At 39.0% G+C, this 17,578-nt stretch overlaps 1 protein-coding gene across 2 annotated transcripts; it reads right to left on the reverse strand.

Annotated features, from left to right (window-relative positions):
* Positions 1-3,140: 3,140 nt before the first annotated feature.
* On the reverse strand, positions 3,141-17,048 carry rnf141 (ring finger protein 141). Of its 2 annotated transcripts, none has more exons than XM_069695473.1 (6): positions 16,957-17,048; positions 10,088-10,292; positions 8,999-9,107; positions 6,005-6,186; positions 4,987-5,094; positions 3,141-4,863 (listed from the first exon to the last, which is right to left on the reverse strand). In XM_069695473.1, exons 2-6 carry the CDS (start codon positions 10,222-10,224, stop codon positions 4,713-4,715), a joined length of 687 nt encoding a protein of 228 aa, XP_069551574.1. In that variant the 5' UTR covers positions 10,225-10,292; positions 16,957-17,048; the 3' UTR covers positions 3,141-4,712. The 2 variants fall into 2 exon arrangements, with proteins under 2 accessions (XP_069551574.1, XP_069551573.1); XM_069695472.1 differs by having other exon boundaries at positions 10,088-10,295.
* Between the last annotated feature and the right edge of the window lie 530 nt (positions 17,049-17,578).

The following is a 17,578-nucleotide window of genomic DNA, read 5'->3' on the forward strand; positions in this document are numbered from 1 at the left end:
TTCGCCCCAGTCTGAGGTCCAGAGCGCTCTGGAGAAGGTTTTCATCAAGGATGTCTCTGTACATTGCTGCATTCATCTTTCCCTCCATCCTGACTAGTCTCCCAGTTCCTGCCGCTGAAAAACATCCCCACAGCATGATGCTGCCACCACCATGCTTCACTGTAGAGATGGTGTTGGCCAGGTGATGAGCGGTGCCTGGTTTCCTCCAGACATGACGCTTGACATTCAGGCCAAAGAGTTTAATCTTTGTTTCATCAGACCAGAGAATTTAGTTTCTCATGGTCTGACAGTCCTTCAGGTGCCTTTTGGTAAACTCCAGGTGGGCTGTCATGAGCCTTTTACTGAGGAGTGTCTTCCGTCCGTCCACTCTACCATATAGGCCTGCTTGGTGGAGTGCTGCAGAGATGGTTGTCCTTCTGGAAGGTTCTCCTCTCTTCACAGAGCAACGTTGGATCTCTGTCAGAGTGACCATCGGGTTCTTGGTTACCTCCCTGACTAAGGCCCTTCTCCCCCGATCGCTCAGTTTGGCCGGGCGGCCGACTCTATGAAGAGTCCTGGTGGTTCCAAACTTCTTCCATTTACGGATGATGGAGGCCACTGTGCTCATTGGGACCTTCAATGCTGCAGAAATGTTTCTGTACCCTTCCCCAGATCTGTGCCTCGATACAATCCTGTCTCAGAGGTCTACAGATGATTCTTTGGACTTCATGTCTTGGTTTGTGCTCTGACATGTCAACTGTGGGACCTTATATAGACGGTGTGTGTCTTTCCAAATCATGTCCAATCAACTGAATTTACCACAAGTGGACTCCAATCAAGTTGTAGAAACATCTCAAGGATGATCAGTGGAAACAGGAAGCACCTGAGCTCAATTTTGAGTGTCATGGTAAAGAGTGTGAATACTTATGTACATGTGATTTTTTGTGTTTTTTTATTTTTAATAGATTTGCAAAAAAAAAATTCAAAAAAACTTTTGTCACATTAGCATTATGGGGTATCGTGTGTAGAATTTTGAGGGGAAAAAATTACTTAATCCATTTTGGAATAAGGCTGTAACATAACAAAATGTGGAAAAAGTGAAGAACTGTGACTACTTTCCAGATGCACTGTAAATAAGAAACATCAAAATTCAGATATAGGGCACAAAAACGTCCTTTTCTACCAACAGCAGTCCTGCTCAATTGTACCTCTGGTGACCAGAATATGTATTGCAACTAGATCAACTAAATCCACCATTCATAGATGTCATTTGAAAAATCTAATTTATTTGTATCCAACGCTGCAAGTGTTTATATGGACCTCCAACTTGTAATGAAATGAATCCAGCAAGACTGTGGATCCTAATAATAAGAGTCATATTTCATGATTATAAAATCCCAGGGCGTAGGTTTTATTCCATGTGAGGATAACTGCTTTACTGCCGATGTTCTCTAAAATCAAATCACACAGTACTGGGATGAAATGATGCATGAAATAAAAACAAAACAAAATGATCATAAAAAAAGAAAAACATTGCACATAAATGTTATGTAACATCATAGATACATTACAGCATTAGGTTTTGATTGCATAAGTCTTCCTGTTTACATGGAAAAGGCTTGTATAAATTGTGGAGTATATATACTATATTTTACACACATATATATATATATATTTACACACACACACACACACACACACACACACACACACACACACACACACACACACACACACACACACACACACACACACACACACATATATATATATATATAGACTGTATAATTATACAATTTATGAACAACAAAAGATAAAAGACACCGAAAAGGAAGCAGAGTAGTGCGTAAACCTTTCAATCAATCTGAACACAAAGTCATGAAGTGCAAAAAAGTGAGTATCTCTTTATTAAGGATAATACAGTAAGAATGCTTCCAGTTTATTTACCTCCTTTCAATGAGCATTGCAAGTAAACAAATTCAATAATTCTCTGACTCAAGTCAGCAGCATTATACAACCACATTTCCCAAAAAGTTGGGATGCCATGTAAAATGTAAATATAAACAGAATGCAATGATTTGATTGAAAATTGAAGAAAGACAACAATGTTGAAACTGAGAAATTCTATTGTTTTATGAAAAATATGTGATCTTTTTGAATTTGATAGCAAAATTTTGTCTTTGCTTGATTTTCAATCAAATAAGGGTTTATGCTATTTGCAAATCATTGCTTTTGTTTTTATTTGCATTTTACACAGTGTACCAACTTTTTTAGAAATGAGGTTGTAGAACAATGCTTCCACCTCAGGCTACAACCTCACATTACACAGCAGTTTGTGTGTTTGGGGCATCACAAGCATAGTGTGCATGGAGGATCAGATGCTTTATAGTGATATGCCTTGAAATATTTTCTGAGATCAACTTTAAATGGACCGTGTGGTCATGCAACCACGAGATCAGACTCTGATCAGCTTAATGAAAGATGTCTTTTACTGCTGCACATCTTTTGGTGTGTCTGAGACTTTAATCTAGTCTAGTCTAGAAAAATCCTGTCACATCAGCTGACGGGATTTTTCTACACAGGTAAAACTATCTGTTTGTTGTAGTCCACAAACACCAAGAAAGCTACTTGTTTTGTCAGCAATAACAACCAAAAATGACTTTTGGTCACATCAATTTTCCGGTTTATAGTGTGTCAAGAGAACAGAAACCAAACAGCTATTCAGTAAAAGAGCGCTGTTTAAAATGTAAAAGTTATTCACATTACTTAATAATGTAGACTAACTGTGTCATACTTGGGTAAAACTGGTTAAAATATCTGAATGTTATTCAACGCAAAACTCATTAACTCACTGAATGTCAGACAACAAAAAAGCTGATTTCGCAATTCATCCCAATACAACTTCAAATAAAGCATTACATTTCAGTAATACAGCAATGTATTACAAATTAAAATTAAGTTTCATACATATTCACATTTGATGAGATATTTTAGCATGGATCACAACCATGTCCAAACTGGAAGTGCCACTGGTGATTTATCAGGTCTAGAAACCAGGACAGAAATACTAATTCAAAAGAAAACTATTTCATAGTTTTAAATTCTACACAGCTGTAATCCTACAAGATGTCAGTTCTAACTGAGCTGCCTCTAGATAAATCTTCTTTTTTTTTTTACTTTATCTTTTAATTACTGGCATTACAAAGCAAAGCAAATAATAGCTGCTTTTTGAGAGTAGCCTACAGTAGTTTGACAGCAATCAGTTTGAAATAATCTTCATATCTAAATTATGGAAAAATAAACAAAATAAAGTAAAAACATGACAACAGTGCCTGTCAAACGAAGGTTATTTCTAAGAGTGAAGACACACAAGCCAAGTCATTAAAATCATGAAAAAAATGTCATCCTGTCCCAAAAGTCAGTCCCAAATTGCATTAGAACATCAGTTTATGACAAGTTTACATAACATGACTCGTGGCAAGTCATGTGGAGAAGAGACATGCAAGGTTACGTTTCACTGACTACATAACTGCTTTATGGGTGGAAAAATAAATTTGGCTTTTACAGTTTGCACAAAATAGGTGCATGTTTGGGGTCTTTAATTTGTACTGGAAGCAAAAGTTTTTGGGAAATATGTGTATATGCTTTTTGCCTGAGAGTTTTATGAGAAAATCAATACCAATCTCATGTCTGTATGTTCACTGTAAGGTCATGGCCATTACCCTGACTTAAATGCTACAAGCAGAGTGAAACACCTGCTGTATCCTAGTTTTGTCCAAAAATCAGTTTAACAGCTCTTATGCTCATTAATTAACATGTCACATGTCGTTCTTTGAATCCATACAAAACTTCCATTTGGATTATGTACCAGTTTATTTCTTGGCCCGAAGCTGCTCACAGGCTACCAAAAGAGACTCCATGAAGCTACTGTGGGCAGCCATTAAATAGTCTGGCATATAAACCCTTAAAATGACAGGATTTCCTTTTTTAGACTTCTGTTATCAGCAAAACTTACAGTTGCTGATAGAATGATTTGCTGCTACTGGACAGAGCCAGGCTGTTTCCTGTCTTTGGGATTTGCTAAGTTAACTGGCTGTAGACTTATAACAGACGAACACATTAGCAGTATCAATCATCTCATCTGACTCCCCCCAGAAAGTGAACAAGCTTATTTCTGAAAATGTCAAAGTATATATATTTTATTGTCAAAAGAATATAAATATGAATCATAATTATCAAGTCTCTCTGAATACGAGAGGGTGATCCGAGCTCGCCTATTCTGTTTCTGCCTCTGTCCCATTCATATTAATGAAAGGCAACGTCAACTCATACCAGGATTTATTTTACAAAGGGCCTTGTTAATGACAAGCCATGTTGGTTGAATCGTTAGTACTGTAAGAGCTGTACTTTTGGTTATTCTGTGTGTTAAAAGATTAAAATTGATTTCAACATAAAATTACAGATTTTGTTTTACTTTAGACAACAAATTACACACAGTTCCCATAAAGCATCACATTTACAATACCTGAATTACAAAAGAGCATCGGGGGATTTGTAGGACTTATAAAGGGACAGGTTTTAATTTTCAGAATCGGTCACAAACAACATAAGGAGAAAAAACTGTGCAGGTTTCTTCTGCTTTTTAGGTGGAAAAAAAAAAAATCTCCTTAGTGAAAATGACTTTTGTGTTTGTAAAGTGTAAAGTCGACTGATATGGCTCAGCGTTCTGTGCGTTAAGGCCTGTGTGGGTGGCCTGCCTCATCAGCCAAGTTGAGGATGTATCCGGCTATGTCGTCCTCTGTGGGGAAATCAGACATTACCCATGATTCGTTGGCAGCGGTCACCTGTAGACGACATATTGGACAGTTTCGGCTCTGCCCACTCCTGCAGAAACACAAGAGTGGGTGTAAAAATTACTGGTTAGTTAGCAAAACCTTTCGGTGACAAAATGTACTGATTTTATAATGAAAAAATAAAGATAAAGATAAATTAAATAAGTAATCTCACCATTTATCGATGCATTTCTGACAGAAGCTGTGTGCGCAGGGCAGGATGAGGTCGGCCTTTCCATCCATGCAGATGCAGCACTCTTCCTCATCAGTCAGCTGCTTCACTCTGCACAGAAACGTATACAAATAAGGGATAAACTTCTAATTTTCTAAGGAGGAAGGCACCATTTCTTCTAAATCTACTTTTGGAATGAAAGGCTTTATGTTGAATGACTCTTTATGGGTTGCAGACGAAGGATCTGCCTAAAAAATATACCCCTCAGTGTTATAAAAATGCATGAAATTTTTGCCTGAGAGTTTTTTTTGCCAGTCCCTCCTATGGATGGGAAATCCTCCAGGGGAGGATAAATAGTAATTCTGCAGCAAAATAAGTCATAAAATGAATCATTCATGCAGCCTATGGGCATTAAAGAGCCCGTTGTCTGTAGCCAGCTGCAGTAGAGGAACCTGTGGTAAGAATGGAACAAAAATCAATCATGTAAAGATATTATGGCCAATGTGTTGCCAAACAATTTCCTTGTTACACATCCACAGAGCACAGAGCAACCGTATCTGCTTTGGCAAACTCCTGAATCCAACTGTGGTAGCCATCAATCACAGGGTTGGTGGTAATACTCCAAGCTCCACCTGCCAACATGTCTAAATGCACTTGAGAGACACTCTGAACTGCAATATTTTTTAAAGATGGTGGGCAGGAGGAGACGGTAACTGAAACACTGGCAATCAGCTCTTCCTCATGAAACCTTTCAAAACTAAAAAAGGGTTAATTATTTTGTTTCTTGAAATCCACAAAAAACAGCTCCTAACCCCAGGTGGAATCACCCCCAAAATTACTCAGTTTAAACCCTTAATAAAAAAAAAAGCCTTTGTAAATGTTGTAAGTGTATAATGCACATGAAGATCTTTGGTGTGAAACCCAGAATGCAGATGAGACTTAATTAACCATAAACTGTGGTAAGTGCTGTACTCTTCTTGGGCTCTTTGATTAGTTCAGGAACCACTTCCTGTGCACTGACCTGCCCATCCACATGCTGGCCTGGCAGGAGTCCGTGGAAGGAAGCTGAGCAGACGGGCCCTCAGTGGCCCCCTCCACCACCAACACCTCCGCCGCTTGGCTGGTGATGTCACGGTACAACTGGATGAACTGATACAGGTTCATTATCCGTGACGCTTCCACCATACCATTCTCCTTGTTGATCTGGGAGGAGGCATAAGCAAACGCATGACTTACACAGCACACTGGTGTAGTATATGTTATGTATGTACTTATGCAGTCTTAATCTGACTGTGCTAAAATAGTTGGATTTAACCAATGTCATCTTAAGACAGTCAGCAGAGGTGTTTATTTAATTCAAGCTGGTGACTGATGGCTGCTATCTGCTATTTATTACAGGACTTATTTCTCTAGAGGAGGTAGGGGGACTTGAACATTTTAAGAGCCTTATCCTTTGTCTACTTCTTGTCAAATTCACAACAAGTTATTTCAGGGCACTTAACATGGTAAAGTCCTTACAAAAGAACTTTACAACATTATACAAAGGAACCCAACAATTCAACAATTCCCATATGAGCAACAGCTGGGAGGAAAAAACTCCCTTTTAACAAGAAGAAAAATCTACAACAGTGGGAAGGAAATAAATCCCTTTCTAACAGGAAGAAACCTTCAACAGAACCAGGGTCAGTGGGTCAGTCATCTGCCTCAACCGGTTTCTTTGTCTTGTTATTATTTTAGCATTATACCAAATAATACAGACAACTATCATTGGCTGCCAAAAATTAACTGTGTAATGACTTTCAGGCAGCCTCTGGTCTTTTTTAATGTTTATTCACATAGGCTTTCTGTTTGAGATTGTTCTGCTGAATCTCTGCATCTATATAAATATATATACAGTGGGTACAGAAAGTATTCAGACCCCTTTAAATTTTTCACTCTTTGTTTCATTGCAGCCATTTGCTAAAATCAAAAAAGTTCATTTCATTTCTCATTAATGTACACTCAGCACCCCATCTTGACAGAAAAAAACAGAAATGTAGAAATTTGTGCAAATTTATTAAAAAAGAAAAACTGAAATATCACATGGTCATAAGTATTCAGACCCTTTGCTGTGACACTCATATTTAACTCACATGCTGTCCATTTCTTCTGATCCTCCTTGAGATGGTTCTACTCCTTCATTGGAGTCCAGCTGTGTTTAATTAAACTGATTGGACTTGATTAGGAAAGGCACACACCTGTCTATATAAGACCTTACAGCTCACAGTGCATGTCAGAGCAAATGAGAATCATGAGGTCGAAGGAACTGTCCAAGGAGCTCAGAGACAGAGTTGTGGCAAGGCACAGATCTGGCCGAGGTTACAAAATAATTTCTGCAGCACTCAAGGTTCCTAAGAGCACAGTGGCCTCCATAATCCTTTAATGGAAGAAGTTTGGGATGACCAGAACTCTTCCTAGACCTGGCCGTCCAGCCAAACTGAGCAATCGTGGGAGAAGAGCCTTGGTGAGAGAGGTAAAGAAGAACCCAAAGATCACTGTGGCTGAGCTCCAGAGATGCAGTAGGGAGATGGGAGAAAGTTCCACCAAGTCAACTATCACTGCAGCCCTCCACCAGTCGGGGCTTTATGGCAGAGTGGCCCGACGGAAGCCTCTCCTCAGTGCAAGACATATGAAAGCCCGCATAGAGTTTGCCAAAAAACACATGAAGGACTCCCAGACTATGAGAAATAAGATTCTCTGGTCTGATGAGACCAAGATTGAACTTTTTGGCATTAATTCTAAGCGGTATGTGTGGAGAAAACCAGGCACTGCTCATCACCTGCCCAATACAATCCCAACAGTGAAACATGGTGGTGGCAGCATCATGCTATGGGGGTGTTTTTCAGCTGCAGGGACAGGACGACTGGTTGCAATTGAAGGAAAGATGAATGCGGCCAAGTACAGAGATATCCTGGAAGAAAACCTCTTCCAGAGTGCTCTGGACCTCAGACTGGGCCGAAGGTTCACCTTCCAACAAGACAATGACCCGAAGCACACAGCTAAAATAACAAAGGAGTGGCTTCGGAACAACTCTGTGACCATTCTTGACTGGCCCAGCCAGAGCCCTGACCTAAACCCAATGGAGCATCTCTGGAGAGACCTGAAAATGGCTGTCCACCAACGTTCACCATCCAACCTGACAGAACTGGAGAGGATCTGCAAGGAAGAATGGCAGAGGATCCCCAAATCCAGGTGTGAAAAGCTTGTTGCATCATTCCCAAGAAGACTCATGGCTGTACGAGCTCAAAAGGGTGCTTCTACTCAATACTGAGCAAAGGGTCTGAATACTTATGACCATGTGATATTTCAGGTTTTCTTTTTTAATAAATTTGCACAAATTTCAACATTTCTGTTTTTTTCTGTCAAGATGGGGTGCTGAGTGTACATTAATGAGAAATAAAATGAACTTTTTTGATTTTAGCAAATGGCTGCAATGAAACAGTGAAAAATTTAAAGGGATCTGAATACTTTCCGTACGTATATATAGTGAAGTTTACTGTTTCAGTGTGAACAATGAACAGTAAAATATCCTGTCTCCATTATATAACTGTCACTTTTTGTCTTTGTAAAAAGATTTTGATAATCAGGATGTTTTTGTATATACTGTATATGCAGTACATATATCATATATCGATATTGAATGTTTTATACAAAATTCCACTGTCAGTCAGACTCTAACCACGGGTAATATTTGATGCTCACCTCCCTCTGTAATGTTGATATCATCGGAACGGGGCTAATCTTCCTAAAAAGACCAACATCTGTCTGATTTGGATGTACTCTGAACCGATAAACTGGTCTAACCTTGAGAAAAAGACACAAAAGTACTCCCGGATAACCTTTAGCGCACTTTCTCCAACACAAACATAATTTGCAGGTGTATGTTTCACTTGCATCACTCTATTTCTCAGTCACAAAATCAAAGGTGTGGGCAGATGCCTCTGTTCGCATGTGCAAAGGATTTCTTTAGTCTCACCTTTGTACAGACGATCCTGACAGCCACCTTCCACAAGGCCGTGGCATCGGATCCTGGCTGCACTTCAAACAGCAGATGCTTCTGCTGTCCAGTAGCAAGCTTGGCCGTACTGAAAACGATCCAGCAGAGGAGAGAGGGTACGTTCAACTCTATTTAGCATTGTTTTTAATGCTGTTGGCTACAGCAGTTAATGGTACAGCGTATGAATAAAGCAACGAGTGCAAACACACTCAAAGTCATGTTAAATTACAAAAACAATGCTATATTAAACCTCTGAACCCTACAACCTGCCGGCGGTTTTGAAAGGCATGTTTTCTTTAAAATGAATGGGGAAAAAAAAGTACCAAAATGACATCATGACTGGATTTTAAAAGGTCCTCAAATTAATCACGCACATCGAATGCTTCCATCAGGAAAAATGACCAAATCTAAGCTTAAAACAGCAACATTTCATCAAAATGTATTTATTCCACATGTCTAATTAAAGATTTTGCCAACGATAAATCATTTGCAGGATTGAGATTCTGTCAAATTTAGCATTTTCAACTGAGCTGCAGGCTAAAATGTTAAATATATTTCTCACCATGGCGAATGTCAGATTGAATGCCTACTCTATAACAGTATTTATTACGATGACTTTTCCAGGTATTTCCTCTTATTTATCATCAACTAAACTACTCAGTGCAGTTTATTTTGTGTGTTCAGTTTCCTTGTTGTAAAAAAAAAACTTCTACATTAACGTTGTGCCATTTCACATCATTCAGTGTGACACCAACTCGTTTCCATCACCTTACCCTCCCTCCTGGTTACTATCTCAGAAAGCTAGTAAGCTAAAATTAGATTGACAAAAACAGTGCCAAATGTCAGGGGAATAAGATGGTCCAAATACTAGATTAGTATTAGTACTAGGAATAGTATTGAAACTCCTTATCACAACAGTCTGCATTAAACTAGCCAAAAGGTAAACAGTGAAGTAGATCACATACTTCTACAGGTCCATTCCACATAGTCTTTTGCGCGAAACTATTCTGAGTCTAACCAAAGCCCTTTACGCTATTGAACATGTGTCCTTATCAGACTGTGACTTACACATCATTAAGTTCAGCCACTCTTGCCAGAAACTCCTCGTAGTTTAGGTAGCCGCTGTCACGGACCAGTCCGGCGTGTTTCACCAGCTTCTCAGGCAGACGAGTTATCACCGCCTGACCTGAGATCTGCTGGCCCATCCCGGCAGCAGCAGCGCTTTCAAAAAGGCAGCAGCAGAAGGCAGCACCTCATTCAGTTTTTTCAAAACCTGCTGGGACATGAACAGATAAAAGTCAGTTTATACATTCTAGATCAGGCTGTATGTTTTTGCCTCCTGTATTTCTATTTTGGGAACAAAGGTCGAATGGAAAGCCCAACTGCCTCTCAGCTCAACTGCTTGTCTATACTATTGTGGAGATTAAATTAAAAGCAAATTAATTGTCAATATTCACTCTAAATTTGTAAGACTAATTTATCTTTATTTTTTTTAATTTTATTTGTTATTATTATTATTTAATTGAAAATAGACCAAAGACAACATATCAAATGTTGAAACTGAGAAATTGTATTGTTTTATGAAAAATATATATTCATTTTGAAATTGATGGCAGCAATACGTGTAAAAAAAAGTTGGGACAGGGTCAACAAAAGCTATGAAAAGTTAAAAAAAAAAAAAACCCACCTGAGGCCTGTACAACGAAATACTATGAACTAGCGAGGTATGTTGAGACTAAAGCCTGGGTTGTCAATGTCACGAGGCTGGCTGTCTTTTAAGATGGCTAGATCACCATGGTAACTTATGCTGCAAACTCAACCTGGTCCGAAGCAGGTTATGTTGGAGATATCGGATCAAAATTTAAGAAAGTACTGCCTACTGACCAATCACTGCTCTCGGAAAATGTCATCACCAATTGGAGAAGATCCCGTGGACCTGGTGCGCAGAGAGAGACAGTCTGGGGGGCGGAGTGTTCAGAGACCGAAAAACCTCGGTGTCTCTTCACAGTGACTTTAATGAGGTATAAATTAATTTCATTGTGTTTCTTTTACTGATATCATCCTACTGCAGGGACTGATTGATGCCCTAAAGCGTTGCACTTGTACTTATAACATACAGTAAACTTACCTACCGCTTTGAATCAAGTTTTTAGGTTGAGGCCTATTTCTTATTTGTTTCTATGTTTGACAACTACAAGCTGCAGGGGAAACGATGACACTAAAACGTTCATACACGTTATGAGAATACATCTAATCATACATTATTTGAATAAAATATGCAAATGTTATTAGTCAGGCCCTCCTGTGCACTTTATGGTAAGGTGATATTATAAGCCTCTCAACTTTGGATACACAGTCACACATCCTTCCATCGTTCAGCAGCTGCAGTTGTGCTGTTTTCAGTATGGATTATGTGTTTAACTTGATTATATATTTGTAAAATTATGATTAGCTCCTTGTTTCTAAAATGTGTCACGTTGCTGTCCAAACACTTGTCCAGGTTTGTGATTGGTCAGATGCTGCAAACACCTCGTCTTTTATGTGAACACGCTCAGAGCCAAAAGCAGAAAGCTAAGTTAACAGAGAAAGCTGATAACCACCGTCGTAGTACAGATTATCTCTGACTGCGAGTTTCAGCTTTGTTGAGTCAGCTGAGGCAAGGAAAGCCTGGGTATGTTGAACTTGCTTCGTAGTACACCCCTCTGGTGGATCATCTCACAACTAATGAGGTTACCTAGCAAATGATCAGTAACATGATTGAGTATAAAAAGAGAATTCTAGAGAGGCGGAGTCTCTCAGCAGTGAAGATGGGGAGAGGTTCACTACTCTGTAAAAGACTGCATGGGAAAATAGTGCAACAATTTAAAAATAATTTTCTTCAATGTAAAACAACAAGAGTTTAGTAATTGCATCATCTATGGTACATAATAGCATTAAAAGATTCAGAAAATCTGGAGAAATGTCTGTGCTCACCATGCAATGAAGAAAACATATATAAACATGATCCAGAAGCAGCGCCCCTTTCTTTGGGGCCGAGCTCATTCAAGATGAACTGAGGCGAAGTGGAAAACTGTTCTGTCTGACAAATCAAAATTTTAGATTGTATTTGGAAATCGTGGACTCTGCATCCTCCTGGCTAAAGAGGAGAGGGACCATCCAGCTAGTTTTAGCACTCAGTTCAAAAGCCAGTGTCCGTGGCGGTCTCAGGATGCATTAGTGCTTGCACAACTCGGAAGGAACCATTAATGTTGAACAATATATACAGGTTTTGGAGCAGCATATGCTGCCATCCAGACAACTTCTCTTTCAGGGAAGGCCTTTCTTATTTCAGCAAAATGGTGTAAAACCACATTCTGCACATATTATAACAGCATAGCTCAGTAGTAGAAGAGTCCAGGTATTACACATGCCTGCCTGCAGTCCAGAACTGTTATGCATTTGAAAAATATTTGGCACATCATGAAATGAAAAATATGACAATGGACACCTTTGAACTGTTGAGCAGCTGAAATCCTATCTCCGGCAAGAATGGGAAAACATTTCACTTCCAAAACTCTAGAAACTGGTTCCCAGACATTTACTGAGTGTTGTTAAGAATTGATGCAAAATAGTGGTAAACATGCCCCTATTCCAACCTTTTTGAGACGTGTTGCTGGCATCAAATTCAAAATAAGTAAATATTTTTATATAACAATACAATTGCTCAGTTTTAAACATTTGATATGTTGTCTTTGGTCTATTTTCAATTAAATATGGGTTTATGTGATTTGCAAATCATTGCGTTATGTTTTTATTTACATTTTACACAACATCCTAACTTTTGCTTAAACGGGGTTGTATTATTTGGCAAAAAAGAAAATTACCTAGTGAATCTGATTATTTATTGTGCCTTAAATGTATATATTTGAAATCTCTGCATGTGTATAAATGTTGCATGCTCACCACCCCAAACTTCACATATTCTTATGAACCTGTGATTAAAAGCCAATATCGATAAGTAAATAAAAATCAGATGGTATTTGAGTTAAGAAAAATAAGAGGGCGGAGAATTTTAATGAAATGATTAGATAGAAAAGAGTTATTTTAGATAGTAGTAGAAGAAAGGAGAAAAGTAGAAATAAAAGTAATAAATAAGTAAACTGGGGACAAAAAGGATCAAAACTAATGATCACCAGTAAAAGGTTTATGGACAGGGGTACCCAATGATGAACCTCTGCTAAACTGAGCTAATAAAGGGCCACCTAAAGTGAAATAAACTCTTATTCAGAAATAAGGTTGACATCTCCTGTCACAACAAGTAACCACGGTAATACTTCCTGTAGCTGCACACATGCAACATAACAATGATTTCCATAAACAAATGCATTCTATAACATAAACAACCAACAACATGACTTACTCATAGAAACTACACCTCAACATTAGGTAAATTGGTGGGTTTGCGAAGTAGACTCATCTGCCATTTTCTTTATAGAACAAAATATGATTATTCTTTCAGGTTTTTTGGCACATAACCAATCTCCTGTCGGAGAATCGACAGGAAAACTGTCCAACTTCCATTCAATTCCAATGTTAAGAAATAGAATAGCCTTCCCTTTTCTAACTTGTGTCTGTATCTTTTACACTAGAAACATAAAAACACACCCTTTTGTTCAGCAAAGGCTTAGAGTGTTCATGGTTCAGCACTTTTGGCGATAGGAGTTCAACTTTGGACCCGGTGATGATTTCTTTGGAACATATCAAACCTATTATCTGTCAATGGAGGGTTCATTTGACACAGAGTGCTGTGCTTTTGCCAGGTAGCCATGGCGGGATCGCACACATGAAGGTATACAAATAACTGTGTTCTGCTCTAATACACGGAATTCTAATACAAGAGACAGACAGACGGAGAATGATAGATAGAGAAACAATTAATAATCCCAAAAATAATAGTACATAACAGATAATCCAAATAGATAAGGACAATAAATTAAGATATCTTAAGCACTGGAAAACAGAAATTCAATCCATATATAAAGTAGAATGCTACAATTTACTAGACAGAGAATTTCAATTAGCAAAATTTCTAACCCAAATAAAATATCCTATAAAAAGACAAACCCTGACTAAATATAGAATCAGTGATCACAAACTTGCCATTGAAACTGGTTGCCATAAAACAATGGCTAGACAGAAAAAAAACAGAATTTGTGTTCATTGTGTTGAAACTGAAATACATTTTCTGAGAAGCTGCTCAAAGTATGAACAAATTAGAGAACACTTCTTTATAAAATTCACTCAGATAATCCTAGACTTCACTGCCCTCCCAGGAAACGGACTCATTCAAACCCTGGTGGAGACAAAAGCCTTACAATAGAACTGTAGGAAAATACGTAAATGCATTTTACAAAGCAAGAACTGTTTCAAAATTGTATGATTTTATGAATCACTTTCTTTTTTAAATATTTTAGCATTTGTATTTTTTTTAATTTTATTTTACTTTATTAATCCCCGAGGGGAAATGTCTTCACTACAGCAGGGGGGCTCTCAGGGGGGAGCTGCTGCAGCAGGCTGCCACTAGCGCGGCGCCAGGTAACCTGACCTGAGGTGCATGTTTTTGGATGATGGGAGGAAGCCGGAGAACCCGGAGAGAACCCACGCAAGCACAGGGAGAACATGCAAACTCCTCACAGAAAGGCCCAGGACCGGGTTCCAACCGGGAACCTTTTTGCTGTGAGGCGACAATGCTAACCACTGCACCACCCCTACTATTTATGTAAGAATTTATGCTTTGACAACATGTTTAATCCAAACGTCAAACCAATAAAGCAAACTAGTTTGTCAAGAGTTTGTAAGAGAGTTTGTCAAGTTCAACATACAATAATAGTAATGTGTTAAGTTATGCAGCTGACTTAAATCATCTGATTACAACTGCAGCTACATACAGCTAATGTAAGCTAAAAGTAACAAAATACAACCCCATTTCTGAAAAAGTTGAGATGCTGTGTAAAATGTAAATTTGCAAATCTCATAAACCCATATTTAATTGAAAAGACAACATATCAAATGTTGAAACCATGGAATGTCTCCTTTGTTGTATTTTTAGTTTTATGATGCTGCAAATGTTTTCAAAGGGTGACAGGTCTGGACCGCAGGATGCCCAGTTTAGCACCAGGACTCTTCTACTACTGAGCTATGCTGTTGTAATACGTGCAGAATGTGGTTTGACATTGTTTTGCTGAAATGAGTAAGTACTTCCCTGAAACAGATGCTGCATGTTCAGCATTAATAGTTTCTTCCCAGATGTGCCTGCAATGTCCTATCTAATCTAATGCTTCTCTATACCATCATGGATGCTGGCTTTTGATAACAGTCTGGATGGTCCCTCTCCTCTTTGGCCTGGAGGATGCAGAGTCCATGATTCCCAAATAGAAACTCAAATTTGCATTTTGTTTTCATCAATATTTTACACAACGGGGTTGTACTGTACTCAGACAGGTCAAACCTGGACTGGATTATCACAGAGGGACTCCATATTCTTTAAAACAGTTTCTGATTTGTGAAACCTTATTTTATTAGTCACTACATTAGACCTGGTCCAGGTCCTAACATTAGCCAACAATTAACCAACATCTTTCTTCCAGACAGTTGCAATCATAAATCATTGGGCAGTTAATTTCCATTGGTGCATTCTAGCTGACTTGACACAACTTCAACAGATATAGACATAGAGAGAGAGAGAGCTAGAGAGAGAGAGAGAGAGAGAGAGAGAGAGAGAGAGAGAGAGCATTCTAGCTAGAGAGAGAGAGAGAGAGAGAGAGAGAGAGACTTAGAGAGAGAGAGAGAGAGAGAGAGAGAGCTAGAGAGAGAGAGAGAGAGAGAGAGAGAGAGAGAGAGAGAGAGAGAGAGCACTAGAGAGAGAGCGAGAGAGAAAGAGAGAGAGACTTCAAGAGAGAGAGAGAGAGAGATAGAGAGAGAGAGAGAGAGAGAGATAGAGAGAGAGAGAGAGACATAGAGAGAGAGAGAGAGAGACTAGAGAGAGAGAGAGAGAGAGAGAGAGAGAGAGAGAGAGAGATAGAGAGAGAGAGAGAGAGAGAGAGAGAGAGAGAGAGAGAGAGAGAGAGAGAGAGAGAGAGAGAGAGAGAGAGAGAGAGAGAGAGAGAGAGAGAGAGAGAGAGAGAGAGAGAGAGAGAGAGAGAGAGAGAGAGAGAGAGAGAGAGAGAGAGAGAGAGAGAGAGAGAGAGAGAGAGAGAGAGAGAGAGAGAGAGAGAGAGAGAGAGAGAGAGAGAGAGAGAGAGAGAGAGAGAGAGAGAGAGAGAGAGAGAGAGAGAGAGAGAGAGAGAGAGAGAGAGAGAGAGAGAGAGAGAGAGAGAGAGAGAGAGAGAGAGAGAGAGAGAGAGAGAGAGAGAGAGAGAGAGCTAGAGAGAGAGAGAGAGAGAGAGAGAGAGAGAGAGAGCTAGAGAGAGAGAGAGAGAGAGAGAGAGAGAGAGAGAGAGAGAGAGAGAGAGAGAGAGAGCTAGAGAGAGAGAGAGAGACTAGAGAGAGAAAGAGAGAGAGAGAGAGAGAGAGAGAGAGAGAGCTAAATTTAAATGACTGCAGGAGACATTGTAAGACATTATTGTCTTACAATCAATGGTAAGCGCTCTTCAGCATTATGTGATAGCCTAACGTCCCGCAGAGCTAACCGTTTAAGTCGTGAAAAGGCATCAGTACAATGGTTTAGAAACACCTCAATGGCTCGTTCATTACAACACCAGCATTTAGAAAACAAAACACCAATGAACCTCACTTCAAATATAATTTGTTTAAAGGCATCAATAACGTAATTCTCCTGAGCAGCACTCAGCTCAGAGAAGCAGTGTTACTACGCATATCAACAAACCAAAAGCTCTCTATAAACACCAGATAAAAATGGCCCTCTAAGAGCAAGACTGACACCGATTCTTCTAACCTACCTTTACACATCCGAGGCAGGAGCTGGCGTCAAAACGTCACCTCGAGCTACGCTGTTAGCCTCTGTTTATGTTGACACTACAGCGGCGCCGGTTGATGACGTTATTTTGGTTGTGTCGCACAGAGACCGTCACTCGTTTAACTGAAATTTTCAGTTTTTCACACTATCAGATCCAGTAATGTTGATGTGTAGCTCAATCGAGTTTTTCCTGTCATCATAACAATAATAACAGAAAAAAAATACGAACTTTGTACGAGGCACACGATGATTGTATGGGCAGGTGAACACCGAGGAAGCAGGTGTGGACTTGCCTACTTCAAAATGTTATTCCAACAAAATGCAAGATACTGTAACTACAAATGAATTAGGTCTACCCTCCATAAATGGCATTTTAAGACCTTCTAAACGATGCTTCTAACTCAAAATAAACGAACTTTTATGACTAACCTTATTGAAGTTTTGTAAGAAATTACAGAATTTTTTTGTTGCTGCATATAAGTATCTTTAATTGCTGCTTTTATTTAAATTATTCCCAGTTTAAGGGTTCCTACAAAGTGCACTCTCTGATTTTTTAATTTTTTTAAATTTTGTATTATAATTAGAAAAATTAGGATACAATTCAG

The sequence above is a fragment of the Brachyistius frenatus genome, unplaced genomic scaffold, assembly GCF_029030835.1.
Source record: "Brachyistius frenatus isolate BFR_SWC_R1_liver_20210118 unplaced genomic scaffold, ASM2903083v1 Contig_19, whole genome shotgun sequence".
NCBI lineage: Eukaryota > Metazoa > Chordata > Actinopteri > Embiotocidae > Brachyistius > Brachyistius frenatus.

Coding starts and splice junctions, on each gene's coding strand:
- rnf141 (XM_069695473.1), bottom strand. CDS start 10,224: ATGGGCCAGCAGATCTCAGGTCAGGCGGTGATAACTCGTCTGCCTGAG. Junction 6,187..8,998: donor TCAGGATCGTCTGTACAAAG/GTGAGACTAAAG, acceptor GCCTCCTCCCAG/ATCAACAAGGAGAATGGTAT. Junction 4,864..4,986: donor CAGAAATGCATCGATAAATG/GTGAGATTACTT, acceptor GTGTTTCTGCAG/GAGTGGGCAGAGCCGAAACT.